Consider the following 21,082-nt stretch of genomic DNA (forward strand, 5'->3'; position numbering starts at 1 on the left):
AAATACCTGAACATTTAGCAATCGGCTCTCATGAGCCAATACAATAAAGAACCAATTACTTCTTAAGGCTGTTGTAAAACTAAATGAGATAATGCCCATGTCCTCTAGCCGGGTGCTGGAACCAGCCATGCCATCTTGGGCAAAGTCCCTAGCCACCTTGTGCTTCAGGTTCTGGCCATGTCCGAGTGAGGCTGTTGCCCAGATCATAAGTGAACGTGTATGTAAAGAGCCACAGTGAGACCTGGTGACAACTGTGCTCACAGAGGTACAGGCACTGTCTTGGGTAACCCCTCCCTGCCTGTTCAAGGCTGGTACGCAAAGCATTTCCCTTGCCTCCACCTCATCTGAGCCCCACTTCTGGCGCCCAGTAGGTGGTTGCTGATATTATTCCAGAAATTTCAAGGAGAGGGTAACCTAGCAGAGGCAAGCAAGAGAAAAATTATCTAGGAGTTTTGTGACTGGAACAACAGCAAAGCCCGTCATTGTGGGCATAGGGGAGATACCCAGTGAGCCATTCAGATAATGAGAGTTAAATTTCAGCAAACAGCCCCACTGCCTGCTGAAGGGACAGACCCATCTCTACACGATCCAAACTGTATTTGGAACTATTTTGAAAGGTGAACAGAAAGGCACAACTCTCCCAGTGTGTTTTCTGCTACCCAGCAGAATGATACACGTTGTCATTCTCCCTGCTCTGATTCTTCCCTGGGAATGGACAACAGGGGGAGATGGCCCTGTCAACCCTGAGGCTGCCCAAACTTCCTGCAGTGTTTGTGATGGGGTTGGGGACTGCTCTGCTCAGAGTAGGCTGGAGGGGTGGGAAGGTTTCACAGGATGAAGGTGTCAAAAGGGGAGATTGAGGGTGATTCCTTGAAAAGTATGGCTGGAAAAGGTATGTGACATTGAGGGATGACATCATCTCTCAGCACACTGCTTGGGCTCATAGAAAACTACTAATGAGGTCTGGTGATAAGTAAGAGAGTTGGGTTTGCAGTCTTTAGTGCCTCCATCACTCTGGGCAAATTCTCCTGGCTCGCAATGGCTATGAATGAGCACTTCAAGATCTCCAGAAAATGGTACCCAGAACCATGAAGAAGGTCCCTTTGGGTTTCAAGGCAGATCACCGCACCACAGGTGGTAATCCTTTCAGGCAGACCACCTTTGACTCCTAAACATTTGCACTCCACCTGCTTAGTTTACACTTGGCTTCTCAAGTAGAGACAATCCAAAAGTACCTCCTGGCTTGGAAGGGAAGGGCTTTCTTTAACATCGAAGATAAGGGGGCTGAGGATGGAGTTCCATGATGGAATGCCTAGGATGCAGAAAGGTCTACATTCAGTCAAAACAATGACAACAAATTCAGTTGCCAAAATACAAGTTACATGTCCTTGATCTAGTTTCAGACAAGTCAGTTCCTTTTTACTCTCTGTCCACAAGGTCACTGCCGCAGGAAGCTCACATTGCATGCCACCTCCCAGAAATGGCTGCTCTCTTAAAGCAGCCAAAGGAGATGAAATCTAGAAGAAGCCGGGAAGGAGACGATGCAGGCCAGATACTTTTCCATACTTAAACAAGAAAGCTCCTGACTCCTACTGTGTTTTAAAATAGCAGAGCACACACTGGTTTTGATTGTCTATCCATGATCATAAGATGCCAAAGGGCATGGGCCATGATAGATCAGTTGCAAAAATAGCTGCATGTGTTTCTCTCCCATGAAGGAGACTCTTTCCTTACCTCATGACTCTGGGCTTGCCTTGTGACTTTGGTCAACAGAAGTTGGTGGAGGTGGTGTGCCAGTTCCCAGCCTAGTGCTCTAGAGCCCTGGCCTGCCCACCCTCATTTTTTTGCCACCCTGAGAACAAGTCCCAGCTGGCCGAGAGATCGTGTGAGTGGGGATGAGTTGTCCCACTGAGGCCTTCTTCAATTCCACAGCTCCCAGCCACTGGCCTGCTGACCACAGAAACACAACTAAGCCCAGCTGAGCAGATGTAATCATAGACCTACATCCCAACCCCTTCCTTCACACCATTTTGGTGTACATCTGTCCAATTTTTTAAAATTTATTTACACTCTTGTTCTGCCTCCATGTATGTCTGTGTGAATGTGTCAGACCCCCTGGAACTGGGACTATAGAATGTTGGGAACTGCCATGTGAGTGCTGGGATTTGAACCTGGATCCTTTGGAAGAAAAGGCCAGTGTCTCACTAGGTCAGGGATGTCTATCTTGGAGCCTCATTTCACAGAGGTTGCAACAATGAATGTGACTTTTGGAGTCTGGCTGGCTTTCGATCAAACCCGCTCTGGGTCCCTAGGTCCCTGTGTGATCTTGGGTATGTTGGCTGACTTCCTGTGTCTTCTTCCTCATCCGCAAGGCAGGGAATACTGCAAAGATTACCTGGCATGTTTTATCCCTGAGTAAATCTCAGCTAATGGGATCACTCTTCGGGTGGTATTTCTCTGTTAGACAGCCTATGGTGTTACCCACAAACACCGCAAGCATAAAGACTGAGCACGTTATATGTATGAAAGGCTGGAGACTACTAAACCACTTCAATGAGCCACCTATGGCAAACGCATGCTGCAACGGGCCTTTTCATGTTGAGATTTTTTGTTTGTTTGATTCATATTTTTTCTTTCTTTTTGAATTAATTTATTTCATATGTATAGGTGTTTTGTCCCTATGTATATCTGTGTACCACATGCATTCCCACAGAGGCCAGAAGAGATTGCTGGATACCCTGGGAGTAAAGTTATAGACAATTGTGAGCCAGGCGCCATATTGGTACTGGGAATTGAACCCTGGTCCTCTGGAACAGCAGCCAATGCTCTTAACCACTGAGCCATTTCTCCAGCCCTTTTTATTTAGTTATTTATGTTTAATTTGCCGCTTATTGATTGGTTGATTGATGTTTTATGAGACTGGATTCTCATGTGGCCTGGGCTGAAGATAACCTTATTCTCCTGTTCCTTCTCCTCCCACCTCCTGGGCTCTGGGGTCAGAGGCTTGCACTGCCACACCCAGCTCTATAACCTCTTTCAGAAAGCACACAGCTCTCTTAGGTACTTATTTTTACTTTGCTAAAGATAAGAGTCCAGAAAAATATTTCATTATCATTTGAGAAAACTGTTCAGGAGTTTTGAGGATCACAGTGAATAGGGGGTACTAGGGTGCCCAGGAAAGAGCAAGACTTATCTTAAAAGAAACAGAAATGTTGTAGGTTCACGTGGATGATTCCAAATGGTGAGCCTTTTATGACTAGATACTTGATTTCCACCCCCTCCCCAGGAGACACCAGAAAATAAAGAGTTTTGGAGAAATGCAGGAAATTAAAGGCAGAGCCTTGTTTATCCTAGGCAGGCCCTTTCCCGATGAACTACATCCCTAGCCCTTGAGTTATTATAAAGAAAAACAAATATTTATTTATAAAAGTTGGAGCCAAATTTTAGAACTGTTATGTACAAAGTAGTACATTGTAAGAGCCTGTGGACTGGCTTGACCCCATAAGTGGTGACCTTGAGACCTCTCTGTCCCTGTACTCCTCTCTTGATACCTGCTGCATGATGTATACCTATAGAGACAGACAGGTATCTGGCAGTAGGAGGGTAGGGGGTCACTCACTTTTAGGTTTTGAGTCTGGGGCTCACAGCAATAAGAGTCAGGTCAGGATGGGTTGCTGGATGATGCCTACTTAGGCTCCTTGGCCCTGATGTGCCAAGCTGAACTGTCTTTGTTACTGCCCCAAGCCTGTATCTGTGGAATCATTCTATATAATCTTATTTAAGGGACACAGTATATAGCCTGGATAACTCACAGTGTCTTTGGGAAACAACTATAACCCTGTCAAGGACACCAATGTCTCAGATCCATGGGAATGATAAGCCCTCCTCCTAGCCCCCAAGTCCCCCACCCCCATTCAGAGTAGGAATATGAACTACAAATACAGATTTCTCCTCCAAGTTGACTGCAACCTGAGGTCTCTCCCCTACCAAGATTAACTAACCCATCTCCACTTTCAGCTGTGAATCTTAAAAAGCACTGAGTTTCCAGGCCACTGGGGCATCTCCATCAGAGCGCCCAGGGCCCACCTAAAACCAGCCCTCCTGAGTGTGTGTCTGTCTGTCTGTGGTGTCTCCTGCTCCTATCATGCCAGTGACATCGATTCCTAAACTGTATTCTGTGTCTTACCTTCCTAACCAAAGTGTAAACTTGTTTCGAGTGAGGATCCCATTCCACGACTTTTAAAATTGGTTATTTTTCCATACCGTGACAAAAAACTTGGCAAAAACAACTTAAGGAAAAGGGTTCTTATTTTACCTCACGGTTTGGGGGTACAGTGTCTCACAGAAGGCAGGTATTCATGGAGGCAAGAGCTTTGTAACTGTGGGGCAGGAGTGTGAGACAGCTGGTCATATTACATTGTCGGCCAGGAAGCAGAGAGGGATAAGTCCGGGTGTTCAACCCGTATTCTCCTTTTCACTTAGTTCTGAACCTCAGCCACAGGAATGGTGCCACCCACGTTCAGGATGGGCTTCCTCCTCGCTTAAAAGCCTTTCTGGAAGCACCCTTATAAACACACCCTGTCCAGTTGACAAGATTCGCCACCACACTCCTTGTCTTGTCTATTTTTTTTTCCCCTGAGGCAGAGTCTTATTTTGTAACCCTGTCTGGATAGTTCTCATGAGTCCAGGTTGGCCTCAAACTCACATCAATCCTCCTGCCTCAGATTCCCAAATGCTAGGATTACAGGCATCTACCACCATACCTAGCTTCGGATCCCTTTTCAAACCACATGCCTGCTTTATTAAATTGAACCCAATAGCAATGCCTGTTTATGTGCTGGCCAATTCATCACAGAAGTGAGTCTTTCTTATTGTAGATGGCAGGGATTTTTAGGACACAGACAAGGAAACCTATCCTGGAAGTGTTCAGAAAGGGAATATGTACTTAACAACAAAAGTTATTTGACAATGAAAAAGAACCCTCTTGGCACATGGGAATCAGTGTGTGCCAGCTGCAGTGTAACCCTGCAAAGGAAGTGGTCGGAATATTGTTACAACTTGAAGTTTCTCATAGAAAAGAAAATGGACTCATTAAGAGTCACATCTCCTAAAGGACCCAGAAAGAAGAATGAAGAGACTCCATTTATATAAAGTATTTTTTTTTCAAATAAAATAGAGAGAGAGTAGGCTATCCATATTCTTAAGTTCTGAATCCTCGGGTTCAACCAATCGTGTATGTAAAATATTTTTAATTGCCTCTGTACTGGACACGAACAGACTCTTTTTGTCATGACTCCCAAAACAGGAGTATAACAACTATTTACTTAGCATGTGTGTTGTATTTGGAATTATAAGTCATCTAGAGATGATTTAAAGTATGAAAGTGAAGGCTGGAAATAGAGGTCAGCCAGTGGCCAAATGCTTGCCTAGCACACACAGGCAAGTATTTCCAAGTTCAATCCCCTGCGCCATAGAAAGGAAGGAAGGGAGGAAAGAAGGGAGGGAGGGAGGGAGGAAGGAAGGAAGGGAGGAAGGAAGAAGGGAATTAAAAGAAAAAAAGGAATGAATCAATAAAAATCTGTAAGAGGATGCTGTAGGCTATGTGCACCAGCCAGTTTATATACATGGCTTGAGCATCTTCAGATTTTGGTACCCACACACAGGTCCTAGAACCAATCTCTTAAAGTTATGAGGGAGTGTATTACCTTTGTTGCAGCTCAGTGTTCTGCTAGGAGACTATAATATATCAGTTCCAACAATTTGTTGGCTGGAGATACAAGTTCAAGTGAAATGCTTGCCTAATATTCACCAAACCCTGGTTCCCTCTCCCAGCATGAACCATAATCCCAGCACTCAGGAGATAGAGGCCTTGGTTACTTAGCAAATTCAAGGCTACCCTGGGCTACATAAGAACTTGTCTCAGAAAAAAAGATCCTTAACTGTTCATTTATACCTGAGTTTAAACACACACACATACACACACACACACATACACACACACACATACACACACACATATATTATTTTTATAGTCAATTTTCCATCAGGCATGGAGGTGCATGCATTCAATCAAGACATTCAGGATTTCAGGATGCAAAGACAGGTAGATCTCTGTGAGTCTGAAGCTAGCCTAGTCTACATGGTGAGTTCCAGAACAGCCAGGGTTCTGTAAGGAGAGTCTGTCTCAAGACAAACAAACAGCAAATAAAAAATAGTCAACTTCCTTAAGATTAGTTATAATCTTTACACTTTGTTATGAAGAATACAGTAATATGTTTTCACTGTTTGTTTCCCAAGGTTATTTATTCCTTTGTGTTGTGTTGTTTTGTGTTGTTTTAATAGGCCTAGAACCCCTAGTAAAACAGAGTTGAACAAACATCTTGAGAACAGAAGAATGAGCTCAAACACAGAGCGCTTGAATCATAAAGTAGTCCAACTGGAAAGGGCAGGGAGCAAACTCAGTCTGTGACTCCTCACCGATGGAGCAGCTGAGATTCAAAGAACTTGAGTGACTCACTCAAGGACACAGTGCCAGCCATAGGTCTCATGCCCCAGCCCTTGTGCATGCTCTACAACTCAGGAGCTTCTGGACACTACAGCTCTCTGAAACACATGGCTAGACAGTAGAAGGATCAGATCCCTAGAAGGGAAGGGTTCCTAGAGCCTTAGCTAATGGCAAAATTCCATTCACCTGGTGTGGGGGGCAGGGCAGTGTTCTGCACTAGAGGCAGAGCAGAAAGGGATCCCAGACACCACCTCCCTCAAAGATTCTGGACTTGCATACAGTGATAAGTATTAAAAATAGCAAGTCCACGTGGCAGCGAAGAGTGGAGGTTGCTTTGGGTATACGTTGGGAAAACATTCTGCAGAGCCCCTGCCTGGACTGGCATGTCACATGTCACCTAGCTTTTGTCTGACCATCACCACCAAGAGGAAGTGCACTGCCTCTGATGGCCAGCTCATTACAAAGATCCATGGACTGAACCGAAATTTACCTCCCTGAGACTCGAGCCTTCAGTAACTTACTCTTTAAATGTCAGAGAAACCAGTCAGCCAGCTCCTAGACAGGAATGCATATCCCAGACAGGATGTGCAAATGCACCTAAAATAAGGCCCTGCGTGTCAGTGTTTTAGTTTGAAATGGCATGTCTGGGAAAATACAACATGCCAAGGGGATGACTTACATGTTCTTTGTCAACAAACGGTCCATAAAAGTGGTTCAAATCACCGCTTCAAAGGATGTGCACACAGCCAACCTCTAGAACCCAGGACTGTGTGCGTCAGCCAATGTCAGCAGGTTCCACTAACTCCCCTCTGCCTATAACCCTAGTCAGGGTTTTATAACTCCCACCCAGCTGGCTTCCCACCCCTCAGCACGGGAGACGGAAATTTGGCTTTTCCTAAAAGGAAAATCTGTGTGTTTTGCTTTCTAAGATATTCATGGAACCATTAAAAGGCCTTTTTTTTTTTTTTTTTTCTTTTTTGGTTCAAGTCCAGTATTTCATAGACAAACACAAAGAGATCTGGAAATAGAAAGAAATTCTCCAGGATCCAACCAGTAAAGGCTGGGGCAGGTCTGGCTTCCTCCATGTGCCAAACCAGGGTGTGAACGGGTCAGTAGGTGCATCACCGTAACCCCCATATTTGCCTCTATCCAGGGTGGGTCTCCAACTCTATAGTAAGAGAAAAACTAGTTCCCCAACCACTTCTACAGGGGATCAAAACAATATAAACCTTCCTAGAACATGTACCACTTCCCCCCAAAATCTCTGTGATTATTTGATGTGCATTATTTCTGTCGTGGGTGCCATCTTCAGTGAGACAAGAGGCAGTTTCTGCTCCCAACCTCACTGGAAGATGCTGTAGGATGTGAGAGGGGGTCAAAGGCCATCCAGATACCAAAAATATTTTAACTTTTACCTGAGTCCATAAGTCTGATCGACAACTGCTCTGCTGTCCCCCTGCCTCCGATCACAACTCATTTGCATAGAAGGAAGTAAAAAAAAAAGGGGGGGAAGAAAATGGCTTGAGAAAATAGGACTTCTTTTCATCAGTTACCAAGTCATTCTCACCTCAGCTAGCAGTCATGGGAGTGGGGTATGAGGTAGCCCTAAGCCACAGCTGTGGTGGCTTTGCTGATTCCATAGAGCTTCCTTCATCTTCTCTCCATGAGCCGTGCTATTGGAAGGAACCCTAAGAACCTGACCTTTCTCACCCTTTCACCCTTACTCCGGAAAGAACAGCTTTTGGTGGAAAAGGACTATGGGAATACAGTTTAACAATTATAAACCATAGGGACTGGAGAGATGGCTCAGTGGTTAAGAGCACTAGCGGCTCTTCCAGAGGACCTGGGTTCGATTGTAACACCCACATGGCAGCTCACAACTATCTGTAACTCCAGTTCCAGGGGATCTACACCGTCACACAGACATGCATGCAGCAAAACACTGATGCACATAAAATAAAAATAAATGATTTTAAAAATTAGTTATGTAGCATATCTTTCAGAAGGGCACCAGCAAAGAAGATATTAGCTCCATCAGAGGAGGCCTTGAGTTTCAGAGAGCCCACGACACTGGTGGCTGATGAGAGGAATCAGCTGAATCCTGCTGTGCCTCATGAGCCAACATCCCCCTGAAAAAGAAAATATAACACACACCCAAACAGCCATACCACAGCTCATCTGAGACATGGGCTCAGCTTTCCGTGGACCACCATGCCTGAGACTGAGCCTAACCCTGTCACACCTCGGTTTCCTCATTTGCCAAAGAAGCTGACATCAAGGCCAACTTCTTACTGCACAGCCTCCCAGGCTGGGGAGAGTAATCAGATAGGATGGAGAGATCAGGAATGGAAGAGTTGAGAGGAAGAGACTCCATAACCATGGGTCGGTCCCTAGGGAAGAAGGCTGCCATTAGACATCTGTCTCCTCACCATGTGGGGACTGAGAGCTGGGGTGTTGACAGACTGGTGGCATATAAGTGTGTGACTGGGAATAGTGATCTCCCTGAGCCCGACTTTCCTGATCTGTAAATGGGACTAGTGATAATAGTATTTAAAGATACCATCACATATAATCACATAAGGAAAGGCTGAGCCGGTGCTGGGCCTGCATCGTAAGTCTCCACAGTGCTGGCTCCTGTTACTTTAAGTATGCGAGTTTTAAAGCATCTTCTACTGTCCACGCACCACCTGTGAGCCTGGTGCAGGGAGTCTAGTGCATGAGCCAGGTTCTGACTATCAGGCGTCCCTAAGAGAGCCACTGTATAAGCCACATTCACCTCCGTACAGGGTCCAATACACTGTGCCTTCCTCCTTCCTATCGGCCACACATTACCCTCCTGTCCTGTGGCCAAGGCTTCCCATCTCAGAGAGATTAAGCCATCGGCAAGATCACAAATTCAGGACTGCTTGGCATCATGAAATGAGGGTGAGACAAGTTGGATGGCCAAGGTAGAAGATTTAAGGAGCCACTAACTCAGCAAAACCCCAGGTGGGGACGCCTTAAATCCTTCTCTGCTATCTGTCCCCAGGACTTGGACCACTTTGCAAGAACTAAGGCTGAGTTTTGTGACACACTCCACAGAAGGCGTTAGCTATGTAACAGACATTCCTGAAACCTGCAGTGGCTAGGTCTAGCAACTAAGCTAGACATCTGTCTCGGGATCTAGCTGCAAAGGGCAGAAATAGTTATTTAATAATTTCAGAGGGAGATCAGATGGGATGAAGAGGTTCCCATGTACCTTCCCTGGGGGTCAGGGAAGACAGGTCCAAGCCTCACCTAAGACAGGGAGACTCCTAAGGCACCACAGCCTCATAAGTCCTAGTAAAGGGGTGGACAAGCCCTGCAGGCAAGCAGCCCCTATGGATGACCTCCAGCCCCTATGGATGACCTCTAGGACAGTGGCTCCTCAATGTTGGTTCACCCAAGAACCAAAACTCTCCTCTCAGCACCCCAAACTTGGCCTCCTTTTGCCCTTCCTATGAATCATGAGAGGTACCAAGTGGCTACAGAAGATTTATTTTGAATCTGCCAAGAGAAAAATTAATTTCTTCTATGGATGATTGCATTTACTAATTAGTCTAGTCCCCTGCTCCCACACTGCTGTCAATGTCCCTATAAAAGCAACACATGACTGGCAGAGGTGTTCCAAGTCCCCCTCTTAGCGAGGTCACCCTCCTACTGAACCCATTTCTTCTTCCTATAAAAGGGGGACCACAAAGCTACCAACATCTTGTAGTTGTTGCTGTTACAAAAATGGTCACAATTTATTTCTTTCCTATAGTCCTGTACTTCATTCATTCATTTACTTACCCATGCATACTATTTAACACTTGCATCAAACTCACAGGATTTTTGTTTTAAATTATAACTTTTTTAGATTTATTTTACTTCAAATGCATGAAGGTTTTGCCTACATGCATGTATGTGTAGCATGTCATACCTGTTGGAGTCCCCCATATACTGTGTGCATATATGTTGGATCCCCCAGAACTTGGGTTACAGATAGTTGTGAGCCACCGTGTGGTTGCTGAGAATTGAATCTAGGTCCTCTGCAAGAGCAGCCAGTGATCTTAACCTCTGAGCTGCCGCTGAAGCCCCTTTTGTTGTTGTTGTTATTGTTTTGAAGTATAATTTAAATACAATACTCATGCCCACAGCTCAATGATTTTTACTGTCTCATTATAGACCAGTTTTGTCTTGTCTCCAACTCCTTACAAATAAACTCATACTGTATATATTTTTTCTTTCTTTTTTAACTTGGGGTCTCTGCAGCCCAGGCTGACCTCAAAGATGCAGCAAACTGAGCCCTGAATTGCTTTCTAACCTTGTGGCTTAAGGCTACAGACTGACCCTAAGGCTGAAGAGTAGCTTGAACCCAGGCTCCTTTGACTCCAGAAGCAGTTCCTTCCCTGCTTACAGTTCCAGGGATAGAAGAAATGAAATCTTCCCCTGTGGTCATGCTCTTGATACCCTGACTATATCTGGAAGGAAAAGATAGAGTCGGGGTAGTGGTGGCGCACATCTTTAATCCCAGCACTTGGGAGGCAGAGGCGGGCAGATCTCTGAGTTCAAGGCCAGCCTGGTCTACAGAGCAAGTTCCAAGACAGCCAGGGTAACAGAGAGAGAAACCGTAGCTTAAAACACACACACACACACACACACACACACACACACACACACACAGAAAGGGGGGAGTGGGCACACACACACACACACACACACACACACACACAGAGAGAGAGAGAGAGAGAGAGAGAGAGAGAGAGAGAGAAGGGGGGAAGTGGGCGGAGATCCAGATCCAAGTCCAGGTGAGAAAACGGCACTAGGTTTGGCAATTGCCAGTATTTATTTTTGTTGCACGACAAGCAAATAGCACAGGTATGGCCGTCACTTTTAGCCCTGTACCTTGAGACCAACACTTTGCCAACATTTCACAACAAGTACAAACAGGCTACACAAGCAGCAACTCCCAAGCAGCCCCTTGCTCTGGCTCCCCCAGACTAGTTTCTCTAGGAGCTCAGATGTACCCATTTGGGACTCCTCCAAAAAGCAAAGCAGGCCTTCAGGCCTGGCTTCTTTTACCTAAGCATTACCCATCAAAGAGCGGAGGCCTCAGAGCTGGCCTGGCCTCAAGAACAGGCCAAGGTGTTTGCCCTGTTCCCAGCCCTCTGCACCTGCAGGCCTCAGCCGGGGACCATCTGTAAGGCAGCCAGCAGGCAACAGGAGCCTTGCTGACCTCCCTGCCACCTCACCCCCTGAACTCAGGTAGCATTCCGGTCAGGCCAGCCAGACATGATTAAATGCTTGGCTACGTGCAGGGGTGGGAGACCCCGGGGGAAGAAGGGCTCAGAGCCAACTCCCTGAGGCACCCAGGGCACCCTTTGGTCTGTCGATCATTAACAGAAGCCACCTCACAGCAGGCAGAAAGGGGAAAGTCCAAGGGGATGGCCTGCTCCCTCCTCCCAGCACCCTCCTCCAAACATGCTAATCCAGAGCTTCATGGGCTCATGACCCTGGGGGAAGGTGTGTACAGAATCATCCAATCCAGCCGGGGCCTCTCAGCTTCTGCAGTTTGCCGCCAAGGCTGAGGGAGACAGGAACTGACTCTGGCCATCAGTCATTATTACTTCATGCCAGGGACTGTGCCCAGCGACTTCAGTGCCCCAGCCTATGATTCTCCATAGGACAGTGATAAAATGCCATGACATTGCTAATGAGCCTGACCTCAGGTCCTAGGACTTTCACACTTCTCCCATGCAAAGTGCTTTATGTGATGGTCAGTTTAATTGTCAACTTGGTACAACCTAGAACCCCAGGGACAGGAGTCTGAGAGAGGGAGATTGTCTAGATGGCTTGGCCTGCGGGTATGTCTATGAGGGACTGTCTAGATGGCCTTAACCAGAGGACCTAGGCTGAAAGTGAGAGAGGTACCGTTCCCTGGTCGGGAATCCTGGACAGTTAACAGTAGAGAAAGCTAGCTGAACATTAAGCATGCATGCATTCATCTCTCTTTGCTTTGGCTAGGCTTTAAGTTCCTGCTGTCTTGGTTTCCCTGTTGTGATGGATTATAACCCGGAACTGTGAGCTAAGACAAACTCCCTCTAAACTTCCTCCATGCCATCAGTGTGAGCATCTGAGTTAATACACTAAGGTCTTAAAATACTGCCTGGTATCCATGAAAGCTGCTGCCACTGAATTGTTCCCTTCGTAGCCACAATAACCCTTGAGACAGGTGGTTCAGCTTGCTAAAATGGCTCAGCAGGCAAAGGAATGAACCGAAGGAGCCATACGGTGGAAAGACAGAACCGGCTCCCACAAGTTGTCCTCCGATGCCTGCTTGCTCACCATGGCACTCACACACACACACACACACACACACACACACACACACCTTTAAAAGAGAGAGAAACAAAGACAGCTCCTTTCCTTCTTGGTGCCCTGGCTCATTCTTCTGCTATCACACACACACACACACACACACACACACACACACCACAAACACACAAAGTTTCTACAAAAGTGCCAGGAATTTGTGATCCAATTGTATTTCTGAAGCTCAACAGGCCTCTACCTTCCTCCTGATAACATCATTCAATGCATTTGGCATGAGGCATCAAAACTAGGAAAGGCTAACCTGATCTACATAGTGAGTTGGATAAAGCTACACAATGAGGCACTGTCAAAGAGAAAGAGGAGGAGGAGGACAGGTCAAGCGGCCCAAACAGTTCATTGCTTTGAGCTGCTCCAAAGGAAGGCCAGTAGAAGCAACACCCTGAGGCCTTGGCCACACAAAGGGGATCTTGTATAAGCCGGAGATAACCCAGGTCCTGGGCAGCAGTAAGAAAGAAAACCCTGTACCCAGGCAAGCAGAGCAGGAGCTATTCTTTAGGGCCACAGATCCCCTTGTGTGAACCTTACCTTCAGCTCCTGCTGCAGGGTCTTACCCCTGGCAGCTGTAAAACCACATTTCCTGGATGTCCGGGGGCCTAGTGCTGAGGGCCACTGCCAAGGCCCTTTCTAATATACCGAGCTTGTGGGTAGGGATAATGGGGCTGAAAGGCCTCCTTTCTTAAGTGGTTCCAGGTTCATCTCTCCCAGTTCAGTTCTAGGTGGTAGGAAATCAAGCCACCGGTTAAATTAAAGCCTTGAGTTCTTCGTGGAAACACTTAGGATTTGGAATTAGGGTCTACAAACAACCAGCTTCCCCAGGTGACATGGAGCCTCCCTTTGCATTTCCACCCTTCCAGGACCTTCTGGATTCAATGCATTTCCTTGTTATCTAACTCCAGAGACTGACTTCAAAGGATGAGATTCAGGGTAGTTGCAAGACCTCTCTGCACTCCACTCATGGTGTCATGAAAGGAATTAGATGTCCACCACAGGCTCTCTAGTTACAGAGAATGAGTTCAAGGTCACTGACTAATTGTCTTTGCTTTTAATCAGAATGGAAGATCACTACCCACCCAAACACACACACACACACACACACACACACACATACACACACACACACACACACACACACATACACACAAACACACACACACATACACACACACACACATACACACACACACATTCACACATACACATACACACACACACACACACACACACACACACACATTAACTTCCCCTCTTAAGGAATAAGAAGCCTGGGTTCATCCAAGTCCCAAGCTAGAGAGCTACCTCTTTTCTTCCTGTATCAATCAGCCCCTGCCTTGGAAAAGAACAGTCCCCATATTTGTACCTCCCATCCCTGACAACAGTAATTTGGTAACCTAGGTAACTTCTGAACAGGCGAAGTGTCCAGAGAATACTGGTAATTCATTCAGTACTGAACAGTGTCTACAGATCTACCTATGGAGGCCAGTGGTGTAAAGAGAACTGCTCAACCCTCAAAACGTGCTAACTGAAAGAAGCCAGGTGCTCAGATATTATCTCTGCTCTCCGCACGTTTCAATTCTCCCAGACCCTCCTTTCTCCTAAGAATCATTTTCCATCAGGGCGCTGGTGGTGCACGCCTTTGATCCCAGTACTCAGGAGGCAGAGGCAGGTGGATTTCTTAAGTTTGAGGCCAGTCTGGTCTACAGAGCAAGTTCCAGGACAGCCAGGGCTGCACAGAGAAACCGTCTCAGAAAACCAAAGAGAAGGGGGAAAGTCACTTCCCTGATCTTGGCTGGAAGTCTCATGATCCTCCTGCCTCAGCCTCCTTCAGCAAACCTTGTGTGTCACAACTGGCCTGGCTGAATTTCTAACCGAGGAGACCCTACCACCTATGTATTTTTCATGGCACCTGAGGTATAGCAACTACCAGGATGGGAACTATTGATTTCCCATTAGTCTATGTTAATCTCCATCTTCTCTTTTCAACCCTACGTGAAACCCAGATGCATACTTCCCTTTCCCCGCCCTGGTGCTTCCTCTCTAAGCAGGGAAGTGCAGAGGTTAGGACCTGACTTGGCTAAAGCCTGTGAGACCAACACCTGCAAAGCTTGAAGCATTCAATCAAGGCGAGTCAGTGCAGAACGAGCTGTATACCTTTATCAGTAGCACCCTGACCATCCCCCAAAGGAAGTCCACTGTGGGAAAACTGGATGTACCTGTTACAGCTCCTTAAAGTACCCAAGGGCACAAAGGTTACCCTGGACCTGCTGTCTGCAGGCTTCTTTGCTAAAAACCCTCTGCCCCGCCCAAGCTGAGTGAACTTAAAGCAACATCCAGAGCTATAGGTTTAGTTTTAAGGATGAAAGACCAGCCATCTCGCTACCCCAAGGAACATCAACCAGACCCACAAGGAAAAACCTATAGAGACAAGTCATTTCTTGAAAAACGGGGTTTATTGATTTTTAAACTGCAAATAGTCGTTACAAAAAGTTTTTTTTCTTTTAAATAAATTCACACAAAGAAAGAGAAATAGAAAGCGACGGTAGTGACCAGCAAGAGGAATAATAATTACATTCATCTTTATGTGTGTGTGCCGGTTGTTTATGTTTTAACATTGGAAAACTCCAACCTGGAATCCAGAACCTCAAATCTTCGAGCGGAATGTCTTGAGATGGGAACATGGAATTCAAAGGGTTTTTCTCTTTTTTGTTTTCCCTTTTAGAAGCTATACATAAATGCTGTTCCGTCTGTACTGTCACAGAACTTATACATACATTCTCAGTCCTACCTGTGAAAGGCCTAAGGAGAAAGAAACTCAATTTGCAGTCCAACACAAAGGGGAGAATTTCTAAAATAAATAATCCAACAGTTTTTTGCATTTTTTTAAATTAATTTTTCATTTTTTTAAAATAAAATAACCAAAAAAAGTGTAAAGTTACAAAAATGTTGTTGAAGAATAATATATTAAAACTGTGGAAAAAAAGGAAAGACACGTCACAAAATTTTAAGATTAATATGAAGATCATAATTTAACATAAAAGAATATATTCTATGGATTTGTCATCCCGATAAATATGAACAAAATTAACAAAAAAAGCATAGTTTGGCAATAAATACGTTTTGATAAGTTAAATAAGCTTTTTTATATTGATGTGCAGTGATAAGCAACATTTTTGCTCTCCAATTTCTGAAAGTTAGATGAAGTTTAAACCCAGGGAAAAAAGCATGGTGTGAGGGCTCTAAGGTAGACCTAAGGTATTCTAGAGCAAAATCCATTAAAGCTACTTCTACAGGAAATCGTTTTACACAGATATTGTATGTGGAATGAATACCATTAACTGCTCACCCCTTACAAGGTTTTTTTTTTTTTAAGCTTTTCTCTCATTTGTTGTCATTTTTAAGATGTCACATATGAATTGGGGAACTTTAGCACCAAAATCAAGTCTCTCATAGTCCATCTAGTTCCCCTTCCTCCCCACTTAAAAAAAGAAAAAGAAATTAAATCACAAAGTCCCATTTATGTCAAAACCTTCGTCCAACTTGTTCAACCTTTGTCCCTGGAGACCTACACAAACCCAGGCACGACTAGTCAACAGGGGTTCGGGCTGGGAAGAAAAAGGTTTTGAATGTCAAAATAGGTCCCCCCACCCAAAAAAAGAAAACAAAAAACCCCAAGTCCAGCAACAGTTCTCTGAGGGAGGTGAGTATCTACAAGGAAGAGTGTGCAGGAGACTGAAAGGAAGGTGCACTTGTGTGGCCAGCTGGGGGAGCTGCTGGTTGCGGGTCACCGCCCCTCCCCCCAACCCCACGGGCAGAGGCTCTGGGAGGCCCACGGGTGCCCCCTGGCGTTGAAGAGGTAATGTAGTCACAGTGACAAAGTTAGATTACAAGGCACTAAGTTGCTTCTGTAAACGGTTACTGCTTTTTTTCTTTTGTGATTTGGCACTTAAGGCTTAAGCCAAAAAAAAAAAAAAAAGGCATCTACTGACAAAGATGGGACTCTGTTATGCGTGGTTAAGTGGGCTATGAAATGGAGGGAGGGGGTTTTCAAGCCAGAAGCTACCACAAATTGACTTGTCCTTATGTGGGGGAGGGGTAACATACCAAGGTTCTGGGAAAGGGGTTGAGCTTAAATGTATCAATGTAGGGTTTGAGGGAAAGTTAGGAGGTGGGGAGGTGAAGGTATGGGATGGGGTGCAGGGGGGAGAGGTGAAGGAGGCAGGGGGTCCCTCCCTACCCTGGCTTAGTCATCTGAGATGGAGAGTCTGCTGAAAATGGGCAGGCGTCTTGAGTTGTCCAAGGTAGGGGAGTCTGAGCCACTGTGGCTGCTGCTGGAGCTGCTCAGGTAGCCCTCCTGGTCCGAGAGTGAATCCTGAGGGCTGGGGGGAGAGTCAAACATGTGAGGGGACTCGGACATGGGCCGGAAGAGGAAGGTGGTGGGGGAGCCTCCCCCAGGCAGCCCCATGCTAGGAGCAAAGAGGCTCGCCAGCTCCTGGCTGGAAAAGGCGAAGGGGTTATTGGTGCCATCGGGCAGGGTGGGTGAGCCCAAGAGGTCATCGGCGCTCAGGATGGGGGGTGGGGTGATGGACGTGGGACTGTCCAGCAGCCCCGTGGCAGCGGCGGTGGCAGCGGCACTGGGAAACCCAGCAAAGCTAAAGCTATGCTGGAGGCGGGGACGGTCTGCGGAGAGGTCCCGGCCCCCCGCCAGGGCGCGTCGCTCCTCAGCGTTGTGAATGAAGTGGCAGCGGGGCCCATATGGGCAAAAGCCGATGGTGTGGAAGGTGCGGCACAGCTCCGTCTTGTACTTGGGGTGGCGGGTCAGGCTGCGGAGCTCGTGGATGCCGTGCGCGAACTGGCACTTGTCCCCGTACTTACAGGCGCCGTTTTCTTCGAAGGGGCGGCACAGCTCCGTCTTGTAGCGGCTGGAGTTGACCTGGCCGCTCCCAGGCTGCTTCTGAGTGGGCAGCAGCCGCTCGCCCCCTTCGGAGAAAGAGCGGTCTCGAAAGCGGCTGTCGCGTGAGCTCAGGGTCGGGGCCGGCTCACCCTTAAGGCTGCTGAGAAGCTGGTTCTGATGGAACTTGGAGCTGGGCAGAGTGACCGAGTGCCTCCGAGGGAAGCCCCCGCCAGCAGGGGTGCCCACTGCCTTCCTGTCCAGCAGGCAGCCCCCAGCACTGGGAGTGCTGTAGTTAAGCATCTTGTTACCCTGGGGGGAAGGGAAAGAAAAGGACCGGTGAGTGACTGAGGGCATCCACGAGGTCAGGGCATGGTGTCCACAAAGGACAGCACCTCTCCATCTGATAGGCCTGTCTCTCTCTAAAAGGAGCCACCTGGGTTTATTTTGGCATTGCTCATAAGAAACCACAAAATCCGGCCCTGTGTGGAAGAAAAAAAGTTATGTATTCACCCTGCTCCATGCTGAGCAGGTATGTTAGCTTCATAGCTCTTGTCCCGAAAGCTAATTTTTTTTCACTCTAAGTACCAGGCCCTGCTTATACATTCCTCAGCTCAGAATCTTTCACACAGGACAGTCCCCTCTAATTTACCTCTTGCTAACAGAAGCAGGTAAGCCTGGTTTAGAAGTTTGGAAGACTAAACATGAGCAGATATCTCTCTCAGTCTCTGCTTAACCCCCCCCCCAAAACACACAAAATCTGGCCCCACATTCTCCATTTCCTCTTCCACAAATGTACCCTTCCTTTGGCAACAGGTTTTCAAACTGCGTTTTCCTTGCTTGCCGGAGGGCCTAGTCTGGGGTGTGGGGAGAGAGATGTGGTGTGTGAAAACACAAATGCATAGGCCCCAAGCTTCAGGAAGAGTACCCCAGACCCTGGGAGGGACATCTCCCAGCATTCTCCACCCCCTTTCACTGGGAAGATGCCTTTGCACTTGGTCTCCTGGCTGCAAGAGAGGTCTGGATAAGAGAACCAGTATTTAATCTTGAACCAAAGCTACAGATGAGAAAGTACCAGCACACAAACACTCCATGCCTCAGTCAACTTTGTGGGGGCTGGGGGGTGAGCAAGGACAGAGCTGCCACAAGACCTAGTCACCTGCTCAAACTACCTAAGATTCAGAAAGAGTGGGGGTGGGAGACTTGAAAGTTATCTCCAGGCCCCTGACACATGTGGGTGTGTGTCATTGTGCAAATTCTAAAGTTAGTCCCTTAGGATCAGCAGCAGGGGATCGGGAATCGGTAACGCTGTAACCGCAACCACCCCACCGAGCGGATTACAGGAACCCAGAGGAGAGCCGGTTCCCAACAATGAGGTTCATTTAAAAAGTCCTGCGGGGGGAGGGGGCAAAAGAAAGAGAAACAGATCAAAGAGCGGGCAGTAGGGACGAGAAGGATGGAGTTGCGCAGCGCAGGCAGCCGCCAGGGCAAACAGACTTGGAAAAACGCAGGGAGGCAAAGAAGCCGAAAATGCAAAGTTTTTGATGTTGCTCTTCAGCGCCAGCACGGCCCTGCACCCCAACCCTGCAGCCCTGGGGCCTTGGCAGCTGCTTCGACAGGAGCAGCAAGCTAGGAAGAGAGCAACATGACCCGACGTGTTTAAGGGAAGGCAAAAACAGTTCAGCAATTAAAAGCAGCCTAGCAGCTTCAGCCTTTCAAATTGGGGGGTGGGGTGGGGGAGTAGAGTGGGCAAAGCATTAACAACATCCTCGGAGTTGAACATTTCAACCTCACTCCCGGAACATTGCGGTTTTAAAAGTTTTTGTTTTGTTTTCCGAAAACCTGACTGGCAAACTACCCCATTTTGGTCCTCTTAAATCCTAACTGGCGGGAACTTGAGGTCTGGCAGCATTTTGTTCCCCTATTCCTTAGTCAACGAACCGTAGTGCCTCACAACACAGGTACGCAAACACTTTCAGCCCAAAGTTTGCAGCATGATCGACCAGCTCTCGCCGAGGGAAGCCCAGCCCAGCTGGGGCGGACAAAGTCGCTTTGCCTACATCTTTTTGAATCTTAAGTCGGTCTTTTTCTTCGCCCCATTATCTCTTAGCTCCCCAAAGCAGACAGGAAAACTCCCCAGTCAGATACCGCCCTGCGACTTCGCTTTTCCTAGAGACCCCTACGCCACAGGCTAGCACAAGATGTTGGGTAACCTTGAACACCTCCAGTGGGCGCCGAGCCCACCCGCTAACCCCAGCTCCAACGGTGCACCATGCAAAAAAAAAAAAAAAAATTCCTTCAAAATTTGTCCCAGTCTTAACCACTCTCCCGCACCTCCTGCCCCGCAAACTGGAGCAGACGCCCAGAACTTTGCTCCACGAATTCACATAGACCCCCCACCTGGGACCTGAAACTTGGGAGTGAAGAGGACATAGCCAAATTCCTTCACCGTGGAGAGAAACGCAAGCAATGAAAGTCCTTCACTCCCTCTACGCTGTTTCCCCGGACCTAAACTTTAAAGAGTTTCTTTAATCACAGAGAAACTTTCAAAAAGCCAACGCTCCGCCCTGCTTTACCTTGCATAAAACTTCGCTCAAGTCGAAAATGGTGGCGGACACGAGGGTGGTGGTCATCGTGGGCGTTCGCACGGGGCAAGGACTAGGATCTGTTGTGTCGTGAAGGTCCCAGTGCGGGGAAGGCGCAGCCTCCGGCTCTCCGGTCAGGAGTCCCACACGCCTGCTCCCGGCGCCCCTCGCCTTTCTGACTCTCCCGGGCTGCGGCAAGCAAAGCCCAATTTATAAGATTCCGTGAGTTGGGGGAGGTGGAAGGAGGAGCTTTAAACTTATTTAAATGAAGACGAGGAGGCGGAAAAAAGTTGATTGACACTGAGGTTGAATCAGCCATGCGGTCAAGAGGGAGGGAGGGGTGGAGGGGGAGGGAGGAAAGAAACTTTCAAAAGGAAGAAGGGGGAGGGAGACGAGGAAAGAAGGCGGAAAAAAAAGCACTCCGAGCGGCGCAAAACTTTTTTTTCTTAAAGAGGAAAAGTTTCGAGTCCGCGGGCTCGGCTCCCGGGCTCTGGGGACGCCCCTCCCCTGGGCCGAGCGAGGCAGAGGGGGAGGGGCGCCCACCCTTTGTCAGCCTTGCTGCTCGGCTCTGTGACATCACTCATTCCACCCCCTTCGGAGTTCTGGTTGTTGTGTTTGTTGTTTTTTTTGGAAGGCGGGCTCTCTCCCTCCCTCTCCCCCTCTCTCTCCCACTTCCCTCCCCCCCCCAGCAGGAGTTGAAGCGGGCCAGAGCTG

General features: G+C 47.4%; 1 protein-coding gene across 1 annotated transcript; it reads right to left on the minus strand.

The window, feature by feature from the left end:
• Positions 1-15,344: 15,344 nt before the first annotated feature.
• ZFP36L1 (ZFP36 ring finger protein like 1) lies at positions 15,345-20,542 on the minus strand. The gene is made up of 2 exons (XM_080924759.1): positions 20,360-20,542; positions 15,345-18,095 (listed from the first exon to the last, which is right to left on the minus strand). Exons 1-2 carry the CDS (start codon positions 20,414-20,416, stop codon positions 17,136-17,138), a joined length of 1,017 nt encoding a protein of 338 aa, XP_080780885.1. The 5' UTR covers positions 20,417-20,542; the 3' UTR covers positions 15,345-17,135.
• Positions 20,543-21,082: the final 540 nt, after the last annotated feature.

Source organism: Micromys minutus, assembly GCF_963924665.1.
Source record: "Micromys minutus genome assembly, chromosome: 1".
Classification (NCBI taxonomy): domain Eukaryota; kingdom Metazoa; phylum Chordata; class Mammalia; order Rodentia; family Muridae; genus Micromys; species Micromys minutus.